Below are 24,038 nucleotides of genomic sequence, written 5' to 3' on the forward strand. Positions count from 1 at the left end.
AGCAAATTGTGCCTGGGCCACCAAGTAGTACAGTACAAAGTCGCATGGTTTCACCATGTCAGCCCGTGCAAGTCTAGCATCGCCCATTCCCCAAACGTACCCAGAAGCCAATGAACGGATCTGTTTAAAAAGCACTTCACCAAGCCATATTGGTATAGAAAAATAATAAAAGGAGTTTCGGGCGGATAATCATTATCAGGAGGGATAGGCTTCCATATAGTGATATAGGAAGCTTCGACCCAGAAATCCAGTTTGTCACTCAGAGCAGATAGGTATGGCACCAGGTTATCAGCAAACAAGGTGGCAGCAGATCTCGAGACCTGAACCCCAAGGTGAGTAACAATCATTGGGGTCCATATAAAGCCTAACACATCCCCTTGAGGGTTTGAGATGTTAGTAAGTGGGCAAACTTCTCTGATATAGAGCGGTTTATACAGTACCCAGAATAGTCGGAGAAGGAATGCATCTCCTCGAGCAGTGGATGGAAGTTCAAGTTTGGATTGTGGAGGAACAATAGTGTGCCATTGGTTTAAAAGGATATGATATCTGGAGGCCCCGACATACGGAGACTACGATGTCCATGCCGTACCCGGATCATTTCTGCTAGGGGTTTGAGGCATAGGCCGAAACGGGGAGGGGCTAGAGGGCGACCCTATCTAGTGCCTCTTCTGAATGGAATGGTGGCAGAGAGCCTGCCATGTGCCCGTGCCCTGGCGAGCAGAGAAGCATAAAGTAATTTGACAAAGTTAATAAAAGAAGAGCCCAAATGAAATGCATCCATCACTAAAAACAAAAACTCCCAGGAAACTGAATCAAAAGCCTTTTGAGCGTTGAGGATTGCCGCCACTGTGTTTGCTTGAGGAATAATTTGAGAAAGGATACAAAATAGGCACCTCTGGTTGAGGGCTGTGGACCCGGAGGGAATGAAGCCAGCCATCAGCCATCAATGGCGTGAACCGTATTGACGGGAACTTTCATCGCCATACTGTGCCCCCATTTTTGCATTGATATTACTCAGAGATAAGGGGCAGTAAAAGAGACCAGTTTATCAGGAGCCTTATGAGGATTTAATAAGACCGTGATAGTAGCCTCTCATAAAGTGGGGGGAGAGGGTGGGGTATGCCTCGTTCCATACCTGCAGTAGCAACGGTGCCAGGGTATGCCTGTAGTCTTTATAGAACTCCGCCACAAAGCCATCCGACCCAGGGGACTTTGCAGATGGGAGATCTGAAATCGTGGTTAGCATCTCCTCGAGAGTGAACATGGGGAAGTAGAGGCATTCAAGATTGCTGCAGATTCTGAAGAGGGGATAGGGAGAGTAATATCGGAAAAATATGTCTTCATATCTGTCAAAGATTTCACGTCCTGGATCGAATAAGGCAAAAGACGCGCAAATGGAAGCGGTATCCGTGTGGACCACTCCATCCAGGGCCTGTATGCTCGCAATAGTTTTCCCTTTGGGCGTTCTCGCACTGTAGACCCCTTTCCCGCTGTACAGTGCGGGCTAGAACTCTGCCCGGGCTCTCAGGGGGAGCGTTCTAATGTGGCGCTGCCCAGGATGCTACAAATAGCCTCCCGTTTAAGTTTCCAGGCTCCCATCTTCGTAGGGTGGTCCTGTAAGCCCTGTACTACCCCTAGAAATAAATGAAGGTACCGCCCAACCCATTCCATCGCTCTGGACTGTACCTTGATTAAGCCATCCTGACAGGAGGTATAAGGAGGGGAGGGAGAGGGGTGTATGTACATTTCATGGCTTCAGAAATAGAAAATGAGCATAATTTCCTCTCACACTGTCCCAAGTACAGAAATATCTGAGAACCCTAGTTTCTAACCGACTGCGAAGGATAAAAACGTTCCTACAATAAAGGGAGTAAAAAAAGTCTTGTTCGTATCTGTAGACGGGCGAGGACTTCAAGAAACACGGTAAGCAGCGGAAGATACTGTGCGCCTTCTCAATCATGTCTAACAAACTATGTTTAGATGTATATCTCGTGTCAAAAGTGCTAATGTACTGAGCCTGCTCCTTTCTTTCTTCAATGTATTAACGTACACAGCGCTGATACTCCAGCAAGTGGTGTCTCATGAGCGTGGACGGGGCCTCGCGACAGTCACAGAGGCCCGGCCTCCCTTCTGCCTTCAGTGGAATGCGGCACTACTGGTTGGGGCAGTCATGAGTGTACGAATTCGGGGAATTGGTTAAAAAATAAATGAAACTCGGAATTTCAAACACTTTAAGAATGTTAGCTTCTGCCAGGGGAGTGAATGACGTGACTGGGAAACAGAAGGCCCCAATGGGTGGGTAAGGCACTGAGGCACCACTGAGCAACTACGGAAGCCCCGAGGGATCAAGAGGAGCACTGAAGTACCATAGCAAGACCTAGGGCAGCCAGGCAGGATCCGTCCTTGCTCGTGAAGAAATATGCGAGGTCCGGAGGAATCACGGGTCACATGAGTTCTATGTTTGCCCCAAAGAACAATGCAAGCCCCCGGAGACAGACAGTCCCAGAGGAACCATGCGAGACCCTCGGAAACCTAGCGATCCCCTCAGGACACTGCATAAGAGGGTTACTGATACGCATAAATGAATGTGGTACATGATAAATGCCTAGAGGGAAAGAGAGAGGGAGAGAATGAGAGAAAGAAAAAGTGGGCGAGGAGAGAAAGGGGCAGAGAAAGCTAGCGACAGAGAAACTCAATGAGAGACAGAGAAAAAGCGAGATCGAGAAACAGTGATACTTGACTCTTGACTGGCCAAGAAATTGGAGTAGGTAAGATGCTCCTACATAGACTGACACTGGGTTCCACATTATAGAGAATGTGGGACCCGTTTATGCCAGTTGCAGAGAGGGGTCCCCTTAAATACATCTGGAGACACTGCTTGGTGTGAGCCACTATGGAGCGCCCCTCCCCCGTCCCTCCGAGAGAGATGGAAGGAGGTTAGCTAGCTTTTAGCCTATGCATGGATTTGGGCGTCATAGTTGTCCAGGGACCAATGAGAGGCTAGGTGAAGGACGTAGGCAATTCTCTGCATGTTTATCTCCCGGGCTAGTCTGCTACTGGATCTGCAAATGGGATCTGAAAGTGGCTCTCTTGCAGGGTATCCTAAACAGATGACTCTTCTTTATTAGAAGGGGGTCTTGTAAGAGGATTCAATTCAACACTACAGCTAAGTCAATGCCTAGTCTGGGATACTGAATGGAAACCCTTATTGATATATCTTTATGTCCAGTTCATGCGTTCTGGATGACTACCCCTATATAACACCCCTCTCTTGGAATCCCCCTGACCCCACTGAGCCAAGAAGTAGTTCTGTTTTGCAAGTTTAAAGGTTTATTTGATAATTTAAACAATATATATATATATATATATATATATCACGCTTTATAATAAATTAATAATTGAATATCACACTGAATCTGAGCAGTTATCAATAATGGATAGTCTGGCACTAGCACACTTGTGAATAGGAACAGAAGAATAAGGTGGTAGAGAATGCTTTATATAAGTTCAGATGGATGTAATGTTGAATGAAAATGCAATACAGAAAATACTCAATATGATTTCAACAAAACAATGTAATCACTTTTCTCTGGCAATCCCCTCCCCCCTTTATGCAATGCAATGAAATGGAAGGAAAGCACACAGTTCTCAGAAACGCAATCAAATGTAATTCAGTTCACCCCAGCAAGCTTAGACTACAGAAGTTTGAAACACAGGCCCAAAATGCTTTTATATGTGCTAGCAATGAAGTGAAAAATATGCTAAAATGCTTTTAATTCCCCCCTAGAGGTTCAGGGTGAGTGGATTCTAGTTAATATTAGTCCAGGCTCACTCTAGCAATGATTCAGGGATGGTTCTTAAGAGGCAAACGAATTTTTAGCAAGGAAACTGCTGTTTTCACACATGGAGAAATTTGCAAATCGCTGCAAAATTCCCGAGTGCATTTTTCGCGATTGCGGCAAAAGTGTATGGAATAGGAATGCGGTTCTAGGTTCGTTGAAAAGCCAAGATTCCCAGCTTTCAGATGAAAGTTACTGCAAGTCTCTAAGACAAACGGTCACGGAGATATGAGCGATATGGTAAAGGTCGTTTTTCAGATTTGAAATTTTAAAGTTCAAAGTGACAAGTGACAGCTAGCAACTAGAAATGACAGGTGACAGCTTTACAAAATGACAGGTGACAGTTAGGAGGCAGTTCTCTTTAGATTGAATTATATTATTTTAATTAAGAGATTGGTTCTGCACAGTTCTGCTAGGTACTCACAATATATTTAGAAATAGAATGGGCCTCGCCACGGATCTGGTCAGGTTTTAGACTGGACTCTGGTCTGGTCTCGGCACTTCACAGTGATCTGGGTCAGCTCTCTGGTTCTGCTAACAGTGGTCTGGGTCAGCTCCGCTCTCTCTGGGTACAGCACTGCTTCTGGATCTTTCTGCACAGCTTTCTCTGGAGATTGATGGATTTGAAGTCTGGATCTTTGGATGTGGTATGGTCCGGCAGCATGCTCCGCAGCAAATGGAATTGAATGTCCCTATCTGTCCTGACTGTCTGCTTTTATGTGTTTTGAAAATGGGTGGAAAGGCCAGCTTCCTAGGCCCTACCCCTCTCCACTTGTCATTGGCCACTTCATCCTCTTCCCCTTGATTGAGGGAATGAAATGAAGTGTCATCATGATGATGTCTGTTTATGGTACAGAGAACCCACCCCTGTCAAATTACACACAATCTATATTTTGACCCAAAAGACATATTTGCACAGGTACACATTTGTTTAAAATTACATGCACCCATCACATATCACAGGAGGTATACCCTGTCCAAATCTGCTCTTCCTGGGAGCTTGCATTCAGAAATGGCAACATATTTCACTTTTTGGTCAGGTTACCAATATCAGATTCTTACTCAAATTTACCCAGATGTGTGCAAGGCATGCAGGCATTAATTGATGAAGTATCAGACTTTTCACATGCAGACATTTTAAGTAATACCCTCTTAACTGCTAGTTTGCCCCCAGATCATGCCATCGGTTCTAAAAACCTCTTAAAATGTGGGCAGAAAAATCACAAGAGTTATGGTATCATTTAAATAATTATGACAAGTCCGTACTATGAGTTATTCATCTTTTTCTAAAACCATATTCTGGCTCCAAAGGGGTGTGGTTTCCCCCCAGCACAAGGTTGAATTTCTGGTTTTTCCAGTTCTGCCAAGCCAGCTTGCTCTCACAGGCAGTGCTCCTCCCCTTTTCTTCCAGGAAGAAGCCACTTTTACGGCCCCCATAATAAACCATCTGCCTGGGCCCTGGAAGGCCCATTGTTCAAGAGGAAGCCATTTATGGCCACTTCAATAAACCCTCTGCCTGGGTCCTATGTTTAGTCTCTAGCAGTCCCTTGATAATCCAATCAGAGAAGTGTCATATCTCTTTTGGTGGGAACAGCAAAAGGCAGGTAGGCCTCGTAACACAGCTGTTGCGCAAGTCTCAACTCCTGTCGGGGGTAGCTGGTGGGCAGAATTCAGTTCCTTAAGCCAGGCCCCAGCTAATGTCACTTTTAGTTACCCAGTTTTCTGCATTCAAATAAAACTAACCATTTTACATATGCAGCTAGAATGCTGATTCTAAGTTTAAAACTATGACATTTAAACAATTGCAACCTATGTGACACTCAAAAGTAGGTCACTCATTTCTTTTAAACATTTAGGTTTTTAGTGTCTTTCAGTCCAAATTTACTTAAACTGCTGAAATCCACAGCTCAGCCAGTCTTGTTATAAACCTTCAAGTCACTTCAGAATATAACTTTACATTGGATCCACCTCTCAGTAAGTCTTTCTTTGGCATGCTTTGGGTTCATTTATTCAGTTTTACGCGAAAAAGAAAAAAGTCTGGTGTTGTTTTAAAACGCCGGCTTTCTGATAGTGGTGAGTACTGGTAATGCACCCATTTTTGGGATTTAAGAAAATGAATTCCCCACAATTCTAGGTTGCTTTTGGCAATCAGCATTGCCATTCCCAATGGTTTCAGACTACTGTGTGGGTAGTCCAATGGTGGTTTTAGGCAGTGCCCTTCTGTGCCCATAACATCGGCAAAATGGGTGGCAGCCTATTCTTCATGCACTTCCCTGGGCATTTTCTGGGAATCTCTGGCCATCATGATGTTTTCCATGTCAGTACTGCACAGTTTTTGAGGTAGGGCTCGGATGTATGGGTAAAAACATCCCACAGTCTGGATACTGCAAAGACCCTCTTTCAGCTATTCTTAAGGCCAGTCAGCCTGTAGCCCTGACATGGCGGCACCTTCCACTTAACATGAGCTGGTTGTCCATTAATCCTTTGCACAGGGTGCACACAGTGGCTAGTAGTTTCATTCAAGCGACTAGGGACACCACTGAACGTTTAGGAAGCGGTCCCAAAAACTTAAACGTTAGCCCCCCCTGTGGGCTCTGGGTAGCATGCATATCTCGCACAGGCTCACGGGTATGAACTAAACTGCTTAATCAAAGTGTAGATTGGACCACCATGGAAGGTTCACTGCAATGAAAAGCATGTACCCCCAATGGCCAAGCCTGACCATGACTTAAGCAAATCGAGAGATGCATAATGGAGTTTTCATTCACGTAGGGAGTAGGAATGAGTGATTTAAAGGTTAAATGGTGAAAATTAAGGGAGAAAAATGGTATGAGCTAAAAACACAGGACCGGAAGAAAATGTCATATCGCCCATCAAACAATACAGTAGCTTGGTTTCCAGATTTCTTTCTGAATCTCATGTAAATTAGTGAAGCTAGATGACAATTGTGGGCAGTTGTTTGTCAGCATTATTAGCCTTCGTGATGCTTCCTCAAATGTTGCTTGCATACACTACTATGCAGCTAACCAATCCAGCCTATACCGCTTCCCCAAGCTGCCTGTTGGGAGATCTTATCATATTTACACCCTTAAGGTGTCTACATAAAATATGCCCCTGCCAATAACTTGCTACCCAGTAGACTATGATCACCCCTTCTTTGATCCCCCATGAGCATGGAGGGTAGGTCTGCAACCAGCGGCTTTCCAGAAGTTGTGTACTAAAGCTGCCATCATCCCTCACCATTGCCTATGCTGGGTAGGGCTGATAGGAGTTGTAGTTTAAAACATCTGGAAAGCCAAAGGTTGAAGACCCCTGATAGCAGGTGGATGTTTGTGGTAATTATTTTGCATTAGTGTAGCAACATCATGTGTGCATATTATAATCCAGAACCAAGTTTGTATTATCTCTGCATGTCATCAACAGCTGTTATAGTTACTTGACATGATAATTGTTTTATTGACCTCCGAAGGATCAAACATCATGTCTTTCCTACCCAGATTTGAATCTGTAACTTAAATCTCTCTCTCTCACTCACACACACATCTCTGCAGCAGGCCCTCAATCCACTGAGCTAGCCTGCCATAATGTTCCTGAATGATAAGGTACATGGTGCTGCATGCCTCTGTAAACGTCACACTAATGAGTCACCAAGTGCTATATAACCAGTAAGATAGCTCAGCGGGTTGAGTGCTTACTGTTGTAATCTGTGTGTGACATGAAGGTCACAGGTTTGAATCCCAGCAATGCCAACTCAGCCTTTCATCGTTCTGAGGTTGATAAATGAGTACCAACTTCAGTTGGGTGATATTGTATCTACATATGTCCTCTTTAAAGCGCTTTGTCGTAAGTGCTGTATGAATAACACATAATAAGGACAGTTTTTCAGCAAGTTTGCCAACTTCCCAAATAGTTACTCATGGCAAATCAGAGTAGTTTGATGATTTTAATATATACTCAGTTGTTTGCCTTCTTTGCATTTGACATTTTGATGTAGAGGACAGCATAGATTCATTTCAATGCTCGCATTTTGCTGAGTTGCCTTGTATTCATTTTGCAGATAAACCCTCTCTGCTGTTTTCGTCTGCCCTTTCAGAGTGAATCATACCACCCACACATGTTTCTGTAAAAATATCTGCTATACTGTTAGGTTGATTTACCATGTGGTTTGTTGCTTTGCAAGTCAGCTTTATTGAACAAATGGTACTAGTGTCACTTTTGAAAGACAACTATACGGGAAGCTTTGAATGGTGATGTAAATCTAAAGATGGGAGGAGACAGTCTATTGCATGAATTACAAACTGTAGAACCAGTAATCCTGAGCTGAAATCCCAGCTTTTCGACAATAGCAAAGTATGTGAGAAGTGATTCCTTTGGGTGTGAACTGCACATAGAGAGTCACTTATGCATAGTTTAACATATTAGTGTTACAATGTATATAATAATAACCATTTGGTTCTCCAGTTGTCTGCACTAGAACTCCAATGATCCGTCACCAGTGACTATGCTGGATAGGGCAGATGGAAATTGTAGTTCAAAACATCTGGAGAGCCAAAGGTTGCAGCCTCCTGCTTTATATAGTGCAGGCTGGAGTCTTTCTAGTGTCACTCAGGGTGACATCATTTGGTAGGGTTGAAGGCACGAAAAGAAGGGATTATGACAGCGATTCCAAATAGCCATGCCCTCCCTTTTTAGATGAGTACACCACATGGCTTGTTGGATAACCCTTGACTCACATGCTTTTGGCCAGTGTCACCCACCTTGCAATTAGCAGACTCACATGTATGTCAACATTTTTCCGCACCCTGGAGGGAAATTTTGTAACAAAATGCAGGAGATTTAAATGTTCCCATTGGGGTGAAAATTATTCTAGTAGGAAGAAGATAAAAAAAAATAGCAATAATCTTGATTTTAAAAAAATCAGGAGTCTCCCACCTAAATCGGGAGGGTTGGCATATATAGGGGGTCATTACGACCTGGGGGCAAAGGGATACCGGGCACCGGTAATGACACCGGTGCCGGTTACCCGTTTGCGCCCTATTCCGAGGTTCCTTTGCGGGTCCCTCCCTTAACATCTGGTTTTACCAGGCGTTATGGGCGGGTCCCGCAAAGGGATACCGGGGTCAATAACGGTACCGCAATTTGCGGTACCGTTAATTGACGCCTTCCCATTGAGCCGTATGGGGGTTCAAATGGGAATGGTGAATAGCTTTTCAAATGGGGATTTACTGGTCCCGCAATGGTCGGAATAGACCGGTAAGTCCCCATACCACCAAGTCGATGGCGGTACCGGTATTGGTGCTAGTCATGGTGCTAATAGCGCCATGACTAGCCCCATCCTCGGAATGAGGGCCATAGTCTCACCTGCCAAGCCTCTTATACACCCATTCACTTAAATTGATGCTCAAGCGCCCGAAAAAGAATTGTATGTTTTCAACAGCAATGGTGACACAAAAGGATGTGAGCCATGATTGTTGTGAAAAACTCAGAATCTCCACCCACAATCGCGCCATAAAATCTACGCCCCATGTGTGCACGTCAATCACCACCTAAGCTCCTGTGGAACTAGGTGGGTGCCGTGAAACCTGGGGGACTGCTCCAGTGACTTTTCAAGTCCTCCCCCACCCCAAAGCAGCTACCCCCATGTTGGCAGTCTTACATAACAAAGCAGACTGGTCAGTGGAGCACATAGCTCTCAACTCACCCGCTTTTGGCGGGTGTCACCCGCCTTGAAAGCAGTGGAATCACCCGCCAAGTCCCTCATACGCCCATTCACTTCTATGGGCCTCTCACCCGCCAAAAAAGAAAATCGGGTGTTTTCACCCACCTTGCTGACAAAAAAGGTTGAGAGCTATGGTGGAGCAACTTTACTGAAAATGTTGGGGGGGACATGACAACTGTAGAAAAGGTGCCCCGGCCAAATGAATGGGGACAAAATGGTGAGACATTAAAGCTTGGGGGGGGGGCAAACACCCCTGTCCACCCCCCCTAAAATTACACCCATGAGACTGGTCTTTCCAGCTGTAGGGATGGGGTAACCAAACATCATTTTGAAATGGGTTAGGCAAGAATCTCGACACAGCGGTGGGCAATCGAGTACACTATTATCACGAGTCGCCTTAGCTGTGCGTTCTGGGGTCTTGAGATTTCGCGCCTCCCGTCATGCTCTTGAGCACGTGGTGCGTGTTGTTGCAGGGGGTCACGTGACATGAGGCCGCTTGGCAGCTGTCAGCACCAGGCCAGCCCCCGAGGCGCCCCACGTCAGGCCCGCAGCTTAAGGCGCGTTGATGGGCCCGCCCCCATGAACTTTCCTCTAGATAGCCAGCGTAGGCGGGGATCAGGGCCTGCCCCACTGCCCTGAAGGGGCTGGGCCTGTACGCGGAGTGTACATTCGGGGAACTCTGTATGGAGACTGATGCCGGATCCTTACAGAGAAAAAGGTCATCGGGGGGTCACCACTCACCAGGCAGGGAGGGAGGACACCTCTGACGCCTGAACCACGCGCGCAGTCAGTGTGGTCGAGGGAAGGCTCCAGCCGTGCTGCCCAGAGCCCGGCACTGCAAAAACTACAGAGCGTGGCAGCAGCCCTGCTCCTTCGACAGTCAGCCTGACTGTAGTATCCACGGATAGCGCCGCTGTGTCCTGCCAGGGCCAGCCAAGGGTCGGATGAGCCCTGCTGTCTGCAATGGGAGTCTGAATGCTCAATAACAGAATAATGTCAATAATCATTTAATGCTAGAATGAATCAGTCTTTCTAAACATACAAAGAGCCCGAGTCTACAGCAACACACAGTTTATTACATATGAAAAATTGGCCCACGGCGCTAACAAAAGCACTTCCCCTGCTCCAATATATACTCATAACAAAGTACATGTCACGCCATGATCGTTAAAGCCTCGGTTGGATTCATGCTCTAGTTCATCCATGCATCCATTCTTCAACTAAGTAAAAACCACACCTTGGAAAATATGTTTAAACAAGTCAATACCCAGCCCTTCAATAGCTGCATCGCCATGCCAGCTGTACAGTACAATCGCCAAGTGTTCACAGACACGTGTGTATCCATTAGGTAAAGAAGCTAGCTACAACGTCATATATTGTTAGAGTGCCCTGCACACATGAGTCAGGCGACTGCCTATACTTGATTTACTGATTGTAATGTACAGCTGGCATGGTGATACTGCAATTGAAGGGGTATTGACTTGTTTATATATAATTGTTGTGTGGTTTTTGTCTAGTTGAAGAATGGATGCATGAATGAGGTATTTATATGGAATAAATTATTAGTTGCTTCGGACTCTTTGCATTTTCAGAAAGATTTATTTGAATGATTATTGGTCTATCCCATGCGACATTATTCCGTTGTTGAGCATTCGATTACACCCCAACATTCTGTGAAATGGGAGCTTGAAACATCCACGTGTGGCGAGGGATAGTTGTGCTGTCTCAGACCTGAGCCTGTAAGATCCCGTAACCGGAGGAATGGCTCTGCTGCCCCCCCCCCCCGGCCTGGAAGGTCTGCAAACCCATGGTCAGATTAGTCCAGCTGCCTGAGGTTGAAGCCTGCAAAATCTGCAACGGGCAGTAACGCTAGTCTGTTTTGGGCCTGTGCCTGCGGTGTGTGTGTGTGTAACCAGTAAGATGAGTTTGCTCCCTATCTTTATAAAACGAGAGATAGCTCTGCTGACCCTGCGAGGTGCCCAGAGCGATAGTTCTGTATCTGATGGGGTAAAAGTCACATGCCCCAAATAAGACCCCAAGCAAGTGGCATTTGAAACGGAGCAATGCTTCTGCTGTTTAATAATTTATTAACGATTCACGAGGAATAGCTTTGCTGTTTGATGCCTGAAATTGAAGGATGGGTATCTTTTGGGCCAGCACTACTCTCAGAGACCTGAGGCACATCTAATCGGACCTTAATATCCATATGCCTGGAGGAACCAGGAACCTTTATTTCTGTATTCTCAGCTCTGTTGTGTGGGGATCGGCAGGGCTCTGCCCTGTCCCCAACCCTCTTCAACATCTACATTCGGCCTCTCATTGCTCTCGTCCGTGCCCACGGCTCCAGATGTTACTCGTATGCTGATGACACGCAGATCTTGGTTAGGCTGGATCTTTGCTATCCAGCCCATGCCGCTCAGCTGCGAGACTGTCTGGAGGCCGTGGGTTGCTAGATGGGCCGGAGATAAGACCAAGGTTCTGGTGGTGGGTTCCTCTTCTGCTTCTTCTCTGTGGGCTTCTTCCTTTTGGCCTTCTTCGTTTGGTCCTTTTCCTGCTGTTGTTCCAGTGGTCAGGAACTTAGGTGTTAAATTCTCTGTCTATGGCCCCTCAGGTTGGTGCGGTTTGCCAAACAGGCCACTACCAACTGAAAATTCTTAGCAAGGTCTTTCAATTTATTCCTGTCCATCTGCGAGCCCCAGTTGTCTCTGCTTTAGTCTTCAGTAAAATAGACTACTGCAACTCTCTTTATCTGGCTCAACCAGATTACTTTATACAGTGCCTGGTGGTTCTCCAGAACTCGGCCGCTCGCCTCGCCACCGGAACCGTTTTTAGGGAGCATAATTCTCCTGCTCTGAGATCTCTCCATTGACTGCCGGTGACCAGGCGTGTTTATTTTAAATCTCTGTGCCTTGTGTATCGGGCGTTCTATGGTATCAGCCTGGAACACCTGCAGCAAGTGTTTCCGCCATATGCTCCTGCCCGCGCCTTACAATCCTGTGGCCGCTTTATTTTGGCTATCCTCAGGGTCCATTGCGCGAGAACTGGGGGCCGCTCTTTTCGATCAGAGCGGCTTCTCTGTGGAATGCGCTTCCCATCACTTTACATATTGTCTTGCCACATTTGCAATTTAGGAAGGCCCTTAAAACTCTGCTGTTCTAGGTCCCCTGTTCTTCCACTTGATTTGTTGGTTCGGCTTTAGCACCAAGTTGCCTTTGGGTGTTTGGTTGCGCTACAACAGTCGAGGTGTGAAAAACTATAACATAACATATCACAACATAGCTCTGCTCGGAGAAGACTGCACGGTTGACGTGTGAGTGCATCTTTCAGCTCTCTAAAGCACTTACCTCAGGACCTCGAGGACCCCCGTGGCGGAGACTCGGGCTGGTCTGGAGAAACTGCCTCCGTTCACGGCGTGGAGGTTAACCTCGCGGAAGCAGATGGTTCGCAGGCTGAGCGGCGACGCCTGCAGCCTCGTCTTCACCACTTCCAGTGGGCAGGTGACGATGGCCCCCACAGTGCCCCCACACCTGGGAAGAGACAGAAGAGCAGAGCATTACATGACTTACCATCAAGGACACATAACACAGTTCTGCCTGCTTTGCTTCTACTATTCCAGCACAGAAAGCCCACAACTTCAATGCTTCTCAATCTGCACTCACTTAATGGAGCCAGGAGCTATGCATTTATCACTGAACATTGATGGAGACTAGGACCCCAGGGCCAACATAGCTTGCCTACACATAGTTTGTCCCCAGCTTTGTCTTTGCTCTTACACTATAGAGGTCCATTTGCTCTCCAAATCCACAGACTCCCCACCATTCTTGCCTTGAAATGGCCACCAGGCGTTTCTGTTTCCATCACCTGTCTCTGGGGTCTAGCCACTTATTTTCCGTTTCGGCTCATGGAGGTGGCACTAGCCGCCAGTATGAGGAAAATATTTCGGTACAGAAGGTATATGTGGGCGTGACACTTTCTAGCATCTGGGGGGTAATCAATTTACAGGAAGCAAATTTGAGTGGGCACCACAGGGTTATCGAATCTTCGTGGCGTTCTCAAAGGTCTCTGGTATAATGAGTCTTTTTTAGGAAGTTAGGTCCTATGTACATGAGCTGGCTGAAAAAGGCCTGGAGACACCCAAACCCAGAAAAACAGCAAGAGCAAAAGATTAGGTAAAAACCCAATCATACAGCCGCTCTCTGAAATCCCAAACTGGGTTTTGTGTTAGTTGTAATTTTACTATGTCCAATTACTGCGATCCAATCTTGGAAAAAATTCGAAAGTCAAATATATAGTGGTTTTTCAATGTTGGTTTTATCCATCAAGTAGAACATTTTTAAAGAAAAAAGTGACAAGTAGCCACTAATAATGTTCTTTGTGAGGAAGAGATTGCCATAAATCACTCTATCCGTAGACTTATATTGTGCCAATGCATTTCGGAATACAACAAATTCCTTCATCAGGGCAAGTCTGATGTAGGTGAGTAATGGCGAGATCTATGTTTCAGAGGCCAGGCTGCTTCACCGTGTGCGGCGAGCAGGTACATTTGTAGAGAATGGAGCGGAGAAGTTCTCTCTGCGTCTGCCGAAAGCAGACTGCCCTCGATGAAGGAATTTGTTGTATTCCGAAATGCATTGGCACAATATAAGTCTACGGATAGAGTGATTTATGGCAATCTTTTTCTTTAAAAATGTTCTACTTGATGGATAAAACCAACATTGAAAAACCACTATATATTTGACTTTCGAATTTTTTCCAAGATTGGATCGCAGTAATTGGACATAGTAAAATTACAACTAACACAAAACCCAGTTTGGGATTTCAGAGAGCGGCTGTATGATTTGGTTTTTACCTAATCTTTTGCTCTTGCGGGTAATCAATTTACACCAGTCTCATAGGCAGCAGCAGGTTCTTTGTTATTAAATTTGTGTTGCATTAATGTGCTTTGAGCACCGATCTCTGCCTGAAATAAAAGCAGCTGCCTGAAAGGTAATGGGTTAATTGAAGCCATTCAGCTACTCTTTATCTAAATTCTTGTGGACATAATGTGATTTACAACATTCATTTCTGCCTGCAAAAGCATCTGTCTGAAAGGTAATGGGTCATTTGCAGTAATCAAGCAGCTTATGATGTAATACACAGTTCATAAACAAAGTAGGCTTTCAGCCAACTCCTTTTAAGCAATACAGCATCCCAGAATGCAGCCATTGGTGAGTCCCATTTAACGTTTCCATTTTATGCATTAAATATAAAGACTTGTAGTGACATATGATTGTTTTATACAGAGAAGGCAAATACCAATAGAATCATGTTATACATATTATTGTGATTATTCTTTTGAAAAGTGTATATAGATGATGTAATGTTAAAAAATATCTAGTAGCGGAAACGTGCCTGCATATAGCAACTCTGGGACTGGCTATTTTTCTAGTACTAGTTTCTGTTGCTGATTCTAAAAAAATGCTAAATTAGCTGTGAATTCAAATACAAAAGCTTTCTGTACCATTGGCATCATTGAGATTATATGAGAACATGTTACTTCTGTTTTGTTGTTACACAAATAAGACCCTTTATAAATCGCTCCCTGCAAATACACGTTTTCCACACTTCTGTTCTTACCATATACCAACACAAATATTTTTGTTCTCCACAAACAAACCTTTCTCACTATAAGCATTAAGCCAGGTTCTCTGTGCAAGTGTACATATATCATGAAATGTAATGTCATTGGCATATAGTGGCCATTACCACCCTGATTGTCCCCCGGGAAGGAGGCGTCTCAGAGGGGCTATTATGCATTGTGCCCATGAAGGCAACTACAGTCTTACTGTCTGTTCCAGGTGAACAGGCAGATTTAGATAATAGCAGTACTGCGCGCATCAACTGAGCGGCTTGTGGCCGCAGTAGTACAGTCTGCACCAGGTGTACAGATACATTCTTACATCAGTTTCACTACCAGCACAAGGTGTACAAACACTTGTATTTCTTTGTATTTATTTGAGGAACAGGGATGTCAATTTCGATCAGAAATTACTTACAATCACACATTTACAGGTGGCGGGGGCATTCCCACGAAGGATGCCTGTACAATAGCATAAGATGACAACAAGCCGTGAGCCAGTTTATCAGGGTGTATAGGGCTATAAACCAGAGACAAAATAAACAGGAAAAAAATAATAATGTATCTTGCAAAAGGTAACAATATCCTAAGGGGGCAAGTGCTTCAAAATAAAGAAGAGTGCTATAATGATTATAAAAAATTACATTATTAAGCATCACTGGAGACGGTGGTGGGGTCAGGTAGGGGATGGGGAGAGGGCAGGGATAGCTCGCTCTTTAGCAATTAAGTGAAGTTTAATCCGAGCTTTGAAGAGATCCACAGTTGGACTGGCTTTGTTATGGGCAGTGCGTTCCGGTGGAGCAGAGCAAGTAGGAAGAGGAGGCACAGGGAGGATATTCGACAGTGCGGTTGAGTGCAGAGGAGGGTTGGGGGGAACGAGATGGTGAGTAAACTAAGATACAATCAGACAGGTACTGAAGAGCAAGGCCATTGCTAGCTGTGTAGACTAAGAAAGGGGAACTTAAAAAGAGAGCAGTTATGCATGGAGAGCCAACCAACGTGTTGCCAGTAATTGTTGCAATCAGAGGTCGCTGTCAAAGAGGACACTCAGATTGCGCGCTTTGGGTGAGGGAGTAAGATGGTCAGGCGGGAAGGAAATAGGAGAGCGCAGGGGAGGGGATGGATGGCATTGGAAGCCAGGAGAAAGATGACATTTGTTTTGAGGAGTTCAGCATGTGGCAGCAGAGAGCCATCCAGTGACAAATTGTAGTGCAAGTTTGTAATCCATTCTGAGATGGCTGAGGTGAAGGAAGGAAAGGAAAAACATATTTGAGTGTCATCAGCAAAAAGGTGATAGTGAAAGCCAAATGATGAACGCAGAGGTACAGAGGGTCACAAGCAGAGGTCCACGGACTGATCCTTGGAGGGGGAGGGGGTAACCAACAGGGACAGGGGTGTGATCAGTAATTTGAGAGGTCCAAGAGATTTTAAAGGTTTTACCGTCCAGGTAGGAAGTGATCCAGGCAAGAGCAGATTTCTGAAACCCATGGTCTTGGAGTGTGAGGAGTGGTTGAAAGTGGCAGAAAGGTCCAGAAGGATGAGTAAAGAAGAGAGTTTGAAGTGGTGAGCATTAGAAAGAAGGTTGAAAACATGCATGAGTGCAGTCTCTGTGGAGTGCTTACTACGGAAGCCAGATTGAAGTGGATCTCCAAGCCGTCATCCTCAAGATACTTACTGATCCAAATGAAGACCACCCACACAAAGACGTTAGAATAATGGGGAGGGGAAGGAGTGAAACTGGGTGATGGTTTGCTGGGATGTTTGGGTCAGCAGAGTGTTTCTTCAATAGGGGTAAAACAGTTGCCGATTTGAAGGAGGCTGGGAAGAGTCCAGTGGGGAGAGAGAGAGGTTAAAGAGCTCAGGGAGACAAGGGCATGTGATTGAGAGCATGTGATTGGGGAGCAAATCGGTCAATGGAGTGCGGGATGGGTTAGCACATTGAAGGATTGGTGCCAAATCAATAGGAGAGGTAGGGGAGAAGTAGAGAGTAGAAAGTTAGTGGACAGAAGGAGGGTTGGGGGGATGGAGGAGGACTTTGAGAGTGTCATGATTTGAGAGGACAAGTAGGGAGCAAGGTCATTAGCAGTAAGAGAGGAGGTAATGGACATTGACTTGGAGGTGTGAGCAAAGATCAGAGGGTAGATGAAAGTTGGCGGGGGTAATTGCGAAGAGAGGGGATTAGGTTTGTGGAGTAGAAGGATTTGGAAGAACAGCAAGGGAGTTTTCATGGGCTAGGAATAGGGTAGGTGTCTTATTTCTGTGTAGGTCATGGTTCATGTTAGGGTCTGAATTTCAGAGGTGATCCAAGACTGAGGATGGGGATTGTAACGTTTTGATGTGCAAGCAGGATTGTGTTGGTTAAATGGAATTATACGTGCATAGTGAAAGCCAGCAAAAGCACAGATGTTGGAAGAGGCAGTAAAAGGGGAAGGTGACGGGAGAGAGGTCCTAGCATTATCAATGTAAAGGACAAGAGACTCCTGCCTGAATTTCCTTAGTCATTGAAGAGGTGAGATGAGTAGAAGGCAGAGGCAACGAGATGTTAAAGTGAACAATGGAGTGATTAGTGGAGAGGGGGTCTATGGACAGGTCAGAGGACGAGAGCCAAGTAGAAAGAAAGACAAGATCAAGAGATGTCCCACCATAATGGGTAGGCTGGTCATAGAGGGAGTAGTCAGATAGGAGGGAGTAAGTTCAAAGCAGGTGGCTGCAGAGGGCTTGGCAAGGTTAAGACCCCCAGCATGACAATGGGGATGTCAGGTGAGTCAAAGAGAAGGACCAAATCAGGGAAGAAAGAGTTGAGAGGACCAGGGGGTCGATAGAGATCCAGAACTGTGAGAGGAGTAGGACGGAGGAGTTGAATAGTAGCACATGCAAAATAGGAAGAGGTACCATCAGACAGGGTAGTGGGGCAGTGTTGAGGGCCTTATTGATAAAGAACCCCACATCGCTGCCCCTCCCAACAGATCGGGGATAATGGGAGAAGGTTGCAGAGTTAGTGAGAAGATCTACTAATGTAGCAGTTTCAAGAAAGGAGTTCCAGATTTCTGTGATCGCAAGACCTGAAAGTTGAGGGTGAGAAGAGTGATCAGTGATGTAGGAAGACTTGTTGCAGAGGGATTGCGCTGTCCAGAAGCCAAGTGAAAGAGTGGTAGGAAATGTGGGAGAGGAGCAAGAGTATTGCGGTAGGTGAGGAGGACAGATGAGGTTGGAGAACGGGAGTGTCTTATTTGAGTGCAGGTGCAGGGGGAAGGAGGAAGGTGGGGAGGCCAGAGAGTGATGCAGAAGTTAGACCAAGTTTTATGCTGAAGGCTATGACAGAAGGGAAGGAGAAGAGTGAGTAGAAGGAGGAATGGCGCTATGTCAAGATGCACGATGAAGGGCAGAAGAAATAGGCAAGTGAAGACCATGAAGAACGTGTGCAGCCCAGGCGAGAGAGGGGGGTGGGATAGGTGGATGAGCAGAAAGGGAAGAGGTTGAAGGTTGGCTGTGAAGCAGCAGGTGTACGTTCTGAGTTGGGCTGAATTGGGTATAGATAGCCAAAAGACAGTTAACAGGCCCAGAACAGTAATGTTCCTTGGTCCTGTGAGCTAACAGACGCTATGCAGTGAAAAGGTAGTGAATGGATGTAGGGGTCCAAATGCATGGTAGCAGAAGTCAGGCAAAAGGTGACCTCAGCAAAGTCCTACCTTGAGCTGGGATCCTGGCCCAACGCCCTTTGCAGCCCTCACTGGCCCAAACAGGGACCCGACCTGGAGGCCCAGGGGAGACTGAATAAGGGAGGTAGCATGTCACATGTACCTCTGGGTGCCAATCCCAGTGCTCCAGATGGCTTTCAGAATTGTAGGAAGTTGTGAGTTTTGTAGGCCTGGGGAACTTTGTTTTTCAGTCAGTGTTTTCAGGCAGGACCATTAGATGGTGCACAGGATCCTCTTGCAAAGGAGAATGTGGCCAGGAGAAAAGAAAAACCATCCAGACAGTCACATGTCCCTCTGGGAGCCAAACACAGTGCTCCAGATGGCACTCCACTCATAATTCCAACAGTACCCCCCTAACCAGATGTGAAGCAATAGTGCAGGGTTCAGCAACTATTGACTCGCCAGTTGCGTTGCACTATAACTCCCCTCAGCCATAGCCACCATAGCCAATGGCGAGGTCGATAGGCGGCGTAGTTCAAAACATGTAGAGCCGCAGGTTTCTGATCCCTGCCATAGTGTCTCACCACAAGTAGTCCTAAACAGTCTCATGGGCCACAATGGCTTTAATGGAGTCTCACACCTCGGAGCTCCACTTTGTTATGTTGCTTGCTTGTTCAGTGGTCAGGTCACAGATGTTGCATCAGGGCCTGGAGAGGAAACGGGAGAGAATAAAGGAGGAACAAGAAGGGGCGGGGGCAAGAGAGTCAAGATGGAGCGGGAGAGGCAAGGAAAACTGTTGAGGCAGAAGGAGAGGGACGATGGGAACAGGAGAGAGGAGAGATCAAGAGAGATGAAGAAGAGGCTCCCTGCAAGGACACAAGTGCATGAATAATGGAAAAGAGAAAGGAAAGAAATGGCAAAAGAGGGAACACAAGAGGGTAAAAGTAGCAACAGGAGAGCAGGATGGAGGCAACAGGAGAGTTGGGGTGAGGAAACAGGCGATCAGGAAAGAGGGAGCAGGAGTGCAGGAAGGAGCAGGGAGGAGTAAACAGTGTGGAGAGTAGGAGAGCAAGAAGGCGGGCTCACACGGGGAACAGGATATGGGTCAGGAGGGAGGAAGGGAACACGAAAGCATGAGAATGTTATTTTGGTTGCTTGAAACTGGCTCCTCTCCAGTTAAAGCCACAAGACCTGATAAAAACATAATGAGTGCAGATAAAAGGCCTACGGATCACAAAGGAAGAGGAATCGGGTGAAAAGATTTCTTTGGGAGGAGGTTATGAAGCAGAGAAAGTTGCAAAATAGGGACATTTCTGGTTAAAGGCGAGAAAGAGTGACCTTTGGTAAAATGGGTCATGCATTTGCTAAGAGAGTTGTAATCGAGAAGGAAGGGGGACTTAGGCTCGCCTGATCAGCAGGTAAGAAAACTATGTTTACGCTGCTGGGACAGAAAAGGGGGGCTGTTCTCTTAGCATGGAGGATGACTAAGCCCTGCTCCTACAATCACCCGGCTCCCTCATCTACTACTCCCTGTTGGGACTGGACTTGTGGTCATACAGGACAATCCCTGTTAGTTATGGGGGCACCCAGCAGACAGAGTATCGTGGTCACACGGCATGGACCATTGCAGAGATCACCCTGATTGCTGTGATCACACGGCTGGACATCAGCTGTCGGGCGATCCAGGACTAGCAGCTGTGATCACACAGCAGGACAGTGGCCTTGGGCTCCCAGGTTACACATGCTGATCTGCGGGCACCCAGATCAGCAGGACAGTGGTCACATGGCATCAGCCTGCAGGCCCAATAAAGAGATAAGAGACAGAAGTGCCATTCAGGGAGTCTGCCATCGTTCTGAGGCACGTGCTGGCTGAGGCTCCTTTTATTGACCATCAGTTATGATGTCATCAATGCATATGCTATTAAAGGGGCAAACCCCACACTCCCCATTATCCGATCTAAGATTCTGCCCCCTTCCACCTAGCCATAACAATCTCGGCTCTGCCCTCCCTTTGACCTCACTTCACCCATCACTCCGCCCCACCAACCATTACTTTCTTAATTGCTAGACCCACAAAATGTTCTCACCTGCCCCAATAATCCACAACCTGGCTTCCAACTCCAGTACTACCATGCAGTTTTCCCACTTTCAACTCACCCTACCGCCCCCCCCCCTCCAAACCTGGGGCCCGTATTAGAAGGATACACGCAATAGTCCAGTACACGTCCAGGGAAATGGGTTACTTGCTGCTTCAGCATGGGGGCAAACACTGCAAAGCAAACCACTGTTTGTCCTCTGCCTCATAACTGAAGTTGAGGGGCCAACCAGTTCATGAAAGAAATCCTGCGACTAATAAAATCAAGTCTTACAGTCTTCCAAGACATAGTGCAAGGAGCCTAGGACTAGGAAGATCAAGTGTTACAGTCTTCAATGATGCAGTGGGAGGACCCTGTGACTCGCAAGAACAAGTGTTAGTCTTCCCAGACACAGTGCAAGCAACCTGTGACCAGCACTATGAAGTGTTACAGTGTACCAAAACGCAGTGCAAGCAGCATGTGACTAGCAAGATCAAGTGTTAGAGGCTTCTAAGACGCAGTGCAAGGAGCCTGTGACTAGCAAGATCAAGTGTTAGAGGCTTCCAAGACGCAGTGCCAGGAGCATGTGACTAGCAAGATCAAGTGTTAGAGGCTTCCAAGACGCAGTGCAAGGAGTCTGTGACTGCAAAATCAAGTGTTACAGTCTTCCAAGACACAGTGCAAGCAACCTGTGACCAGCACTATGAAGTGTTACAGTGTACCAAGACGCAGTGCAAGCAGCATGTGACTAGCAAGATCAAGTGTTAGAGGCTTCCAAGACGCAGTGCAAGGAGTCTGTGACTAGCACGATCAAGTTTTATAGTCTTCGAAGATCCAGTGCAAGGAGGCTGCGAGTAGCAGGATCAAATACAGTCTCCCAAGACACAGTGCAAGGAGCCTGTGACTGCAAAATCAAGTGTTACAATCTTCCAAGACACATTACAACGTGCGCCATCTTAGATCTTCTAGTACAGTGATATGATATGGCATTTATAACGCGCCTATACACAAGTGTTTCAGTGCTGCTCATTGGACTGGATTTTTACAGATCTGGGATCCAGCAAAACATGTCTCCTGGGATCTCAGAAATCTATTTGCACCTTCAAGTGTTTCAGTGTTTTTGGCCTGCTTAAACGCTGCTGAGACAGGATTTCAACCTCGACGTTAGGACCGGTGTCGAGACACTTAACATATGATCGGGTTGCCTGTTATGTTATTTTGCTTTATACCATGCACCGCTGCCATTTGCATGGTCTCCAGGTGCTCCTGTGAAAGTGCTTGTTAGGATGTGTGGCCAGGTAGACGAGGATTGGACTGCTGCTTACACCACTACTTTGGGGAGAATAAAATCTACATTTTTCTTTGTAAAGTTTAACAGTGATAACTCGCGCACAGGTCTCGTGGGGCGTGTCCACAATATTCATATTTAGCTTTGTTAGGATAGTACTCTGCAGAAAATATTTAAATCGTCTTTTTAGGTTTGAAAGGCAGGCAGCATTCAAACGTTGCTTGCAACATTATAAGATGACTAACCTCTCCTGAAAGGCACGTTTTTATAAAGTTGGGGGCAGGGGGAATCTTGTAGGTGATGGACATGGGCTCGTTGCACCATAAATGTATGGATGCTTGGATCCCCTAATCTAGAAGAGCATCCCAAATTACTAATTTCTCTAGCAAGGGGCTCGTCTATTATACTTCTTAGCTACCGCCAGTGGCGGATTTAACAGCCGCCAGGCATAAAAATGGGGAGCGGGCCCCTGTGCCCTGCCCCAGCCCAGTCTCTCTCTGGGACACACGTGGCAGTCAGACCCGGCATTCAGCAGATGCTCCACTGGTTTGTTTGCTTATCGTGCCGCTCTGGGAGTGGCTCATTCAGTTCGTGCTATGTAGACTGCCCTCTGGTAGCGTGGGTGTAGATACCCCACTGGGAGTGAGTTCTTCAGTACCTGCATTTTGTGGGTTGATATCTCTCCTGGGGGGAAGGGGGGACTCTTTAGTGTCTAGCATACAGTCTGCGCTCTGGCAGTTGGTTGGTAGTTTCTTGCCGCTCCATGAATGGTCACAGCGCGCTGTAATGGAGGCAATGAATCTATTGAGCATTAACGGGCTTTAAACGCCTGCCGCGCGGTGCACAATGCCCACTATTACTCTGCGTTCATCACTTCCGAGTTGTCCGCTGCAGCTCGGTCCAGGGTGTTCAGTTCACTTCTCGCCATGTCCCCTCTCCAGAAACGCACGGTGCTCTGCTCTAGCAAGTGTTTAAAGTATTATAGTTAAGAAATAATGCAGATTTAAGCAGACCTGAATTCTGCTTGTTGTAATATTAGTGTTCCTTTGCAGGGCTCAAAAAAACGCGTTTGGACGCTTTTACTTTCTGCCAAGCCAGTTATAGAATGGGCTCAGGCCGGACATTCCAGCACTTGTTGCAGTTGCCCAGGTCTCAGCTAGGCGGGCACACACACAACGCTGTGGCTCTGCAGGTCGTTAAGTGCTCAGGTTACAAACACATTTCTTTTATCAGAAAAGATAGAAAACTGTAAAAAATCACAACTTAAATTAAATGAATCATTTATCCCTAAAGTTCATCATTGCGCAACTCCGCCCACTCTAGGCCCCGCCTCCATGACCCACCCACTTGGGGCCCTCTGTCATTTTTGCCCATGGGGCCCTTTGCCTTAAATCTGCCACTGGCTACCGCTCGGGTCATCACTGAATTGTTGCCTAGCAGGTTTGGCACGCTAATTAATGTCATTCTCCTTCTACAACGACCCGTTTTTCCATTTCTGCCCCCTCTTCACCTTCTCACATGGTCAACACATGACCCACCCGTGATAGCCTAAATCACTGTAATCCCAGGATTTCAGAGCCTGGGCGCTGGGCTGGGAAAATCCCAGAAAATTAGTACATCTCAAGCCCATCACACATGCACTCCCTAATCACTTGCACTACAAAGAAGTCTTAATATGGGGGGACCACTATGACGGCAGATGTCCCAGTATAAATGACTACTTACTAGCATGCCAACATGCCCGATGTCATTCTGGAGATGCCTAGCCAGCCCTGTTTTTTGCTTGGCATGCTGGGACTTGTAGTTTTGCTTTTCCCATTACACATCCAAGACCATAAGCCCTAGAATGCAAAGGAAAAAAG

General features: G+C 46.4%; 1 protein-coding gene across 1 annotated transcript in view; it reads right to left on the bottom strand.

The window, feature by feature from the left end:
• Positions 1-24,038, bottom strand: part of LOC138580238 (solute carrier family 25 member 36-A-like) — a 132,989-nt gene that overhangs the window by 81,161 nt on the left and 27,790 nt on the right. Inside the window, exon 2 of the mRNA XM_069650616.1 lies at positions 12,903-13,085. Coding sequence (XP_069506717.1) covers positions 12,903-13,085 — 183 coding nt within the window. The remainder of the gene's footprint in view (positions 1-12,902; positions 13,086-24,038) is intronic.

Source organism: Ambystoma mexicanum, chromosome 3p, assembly GCF_040938575.1.
Source record: "Ambystoma mexicanum isolate Mex_15411 chromosome 3p, UKY_AmexF1_1, whole genome shotgun sequence".
NCBI classification, from domain to species: Eukaryota; Metazoa; Chordata; class Amphibia; order Caudata; family Ambystomatidae; genus Ambystoma; species Ambystoma mexicanum.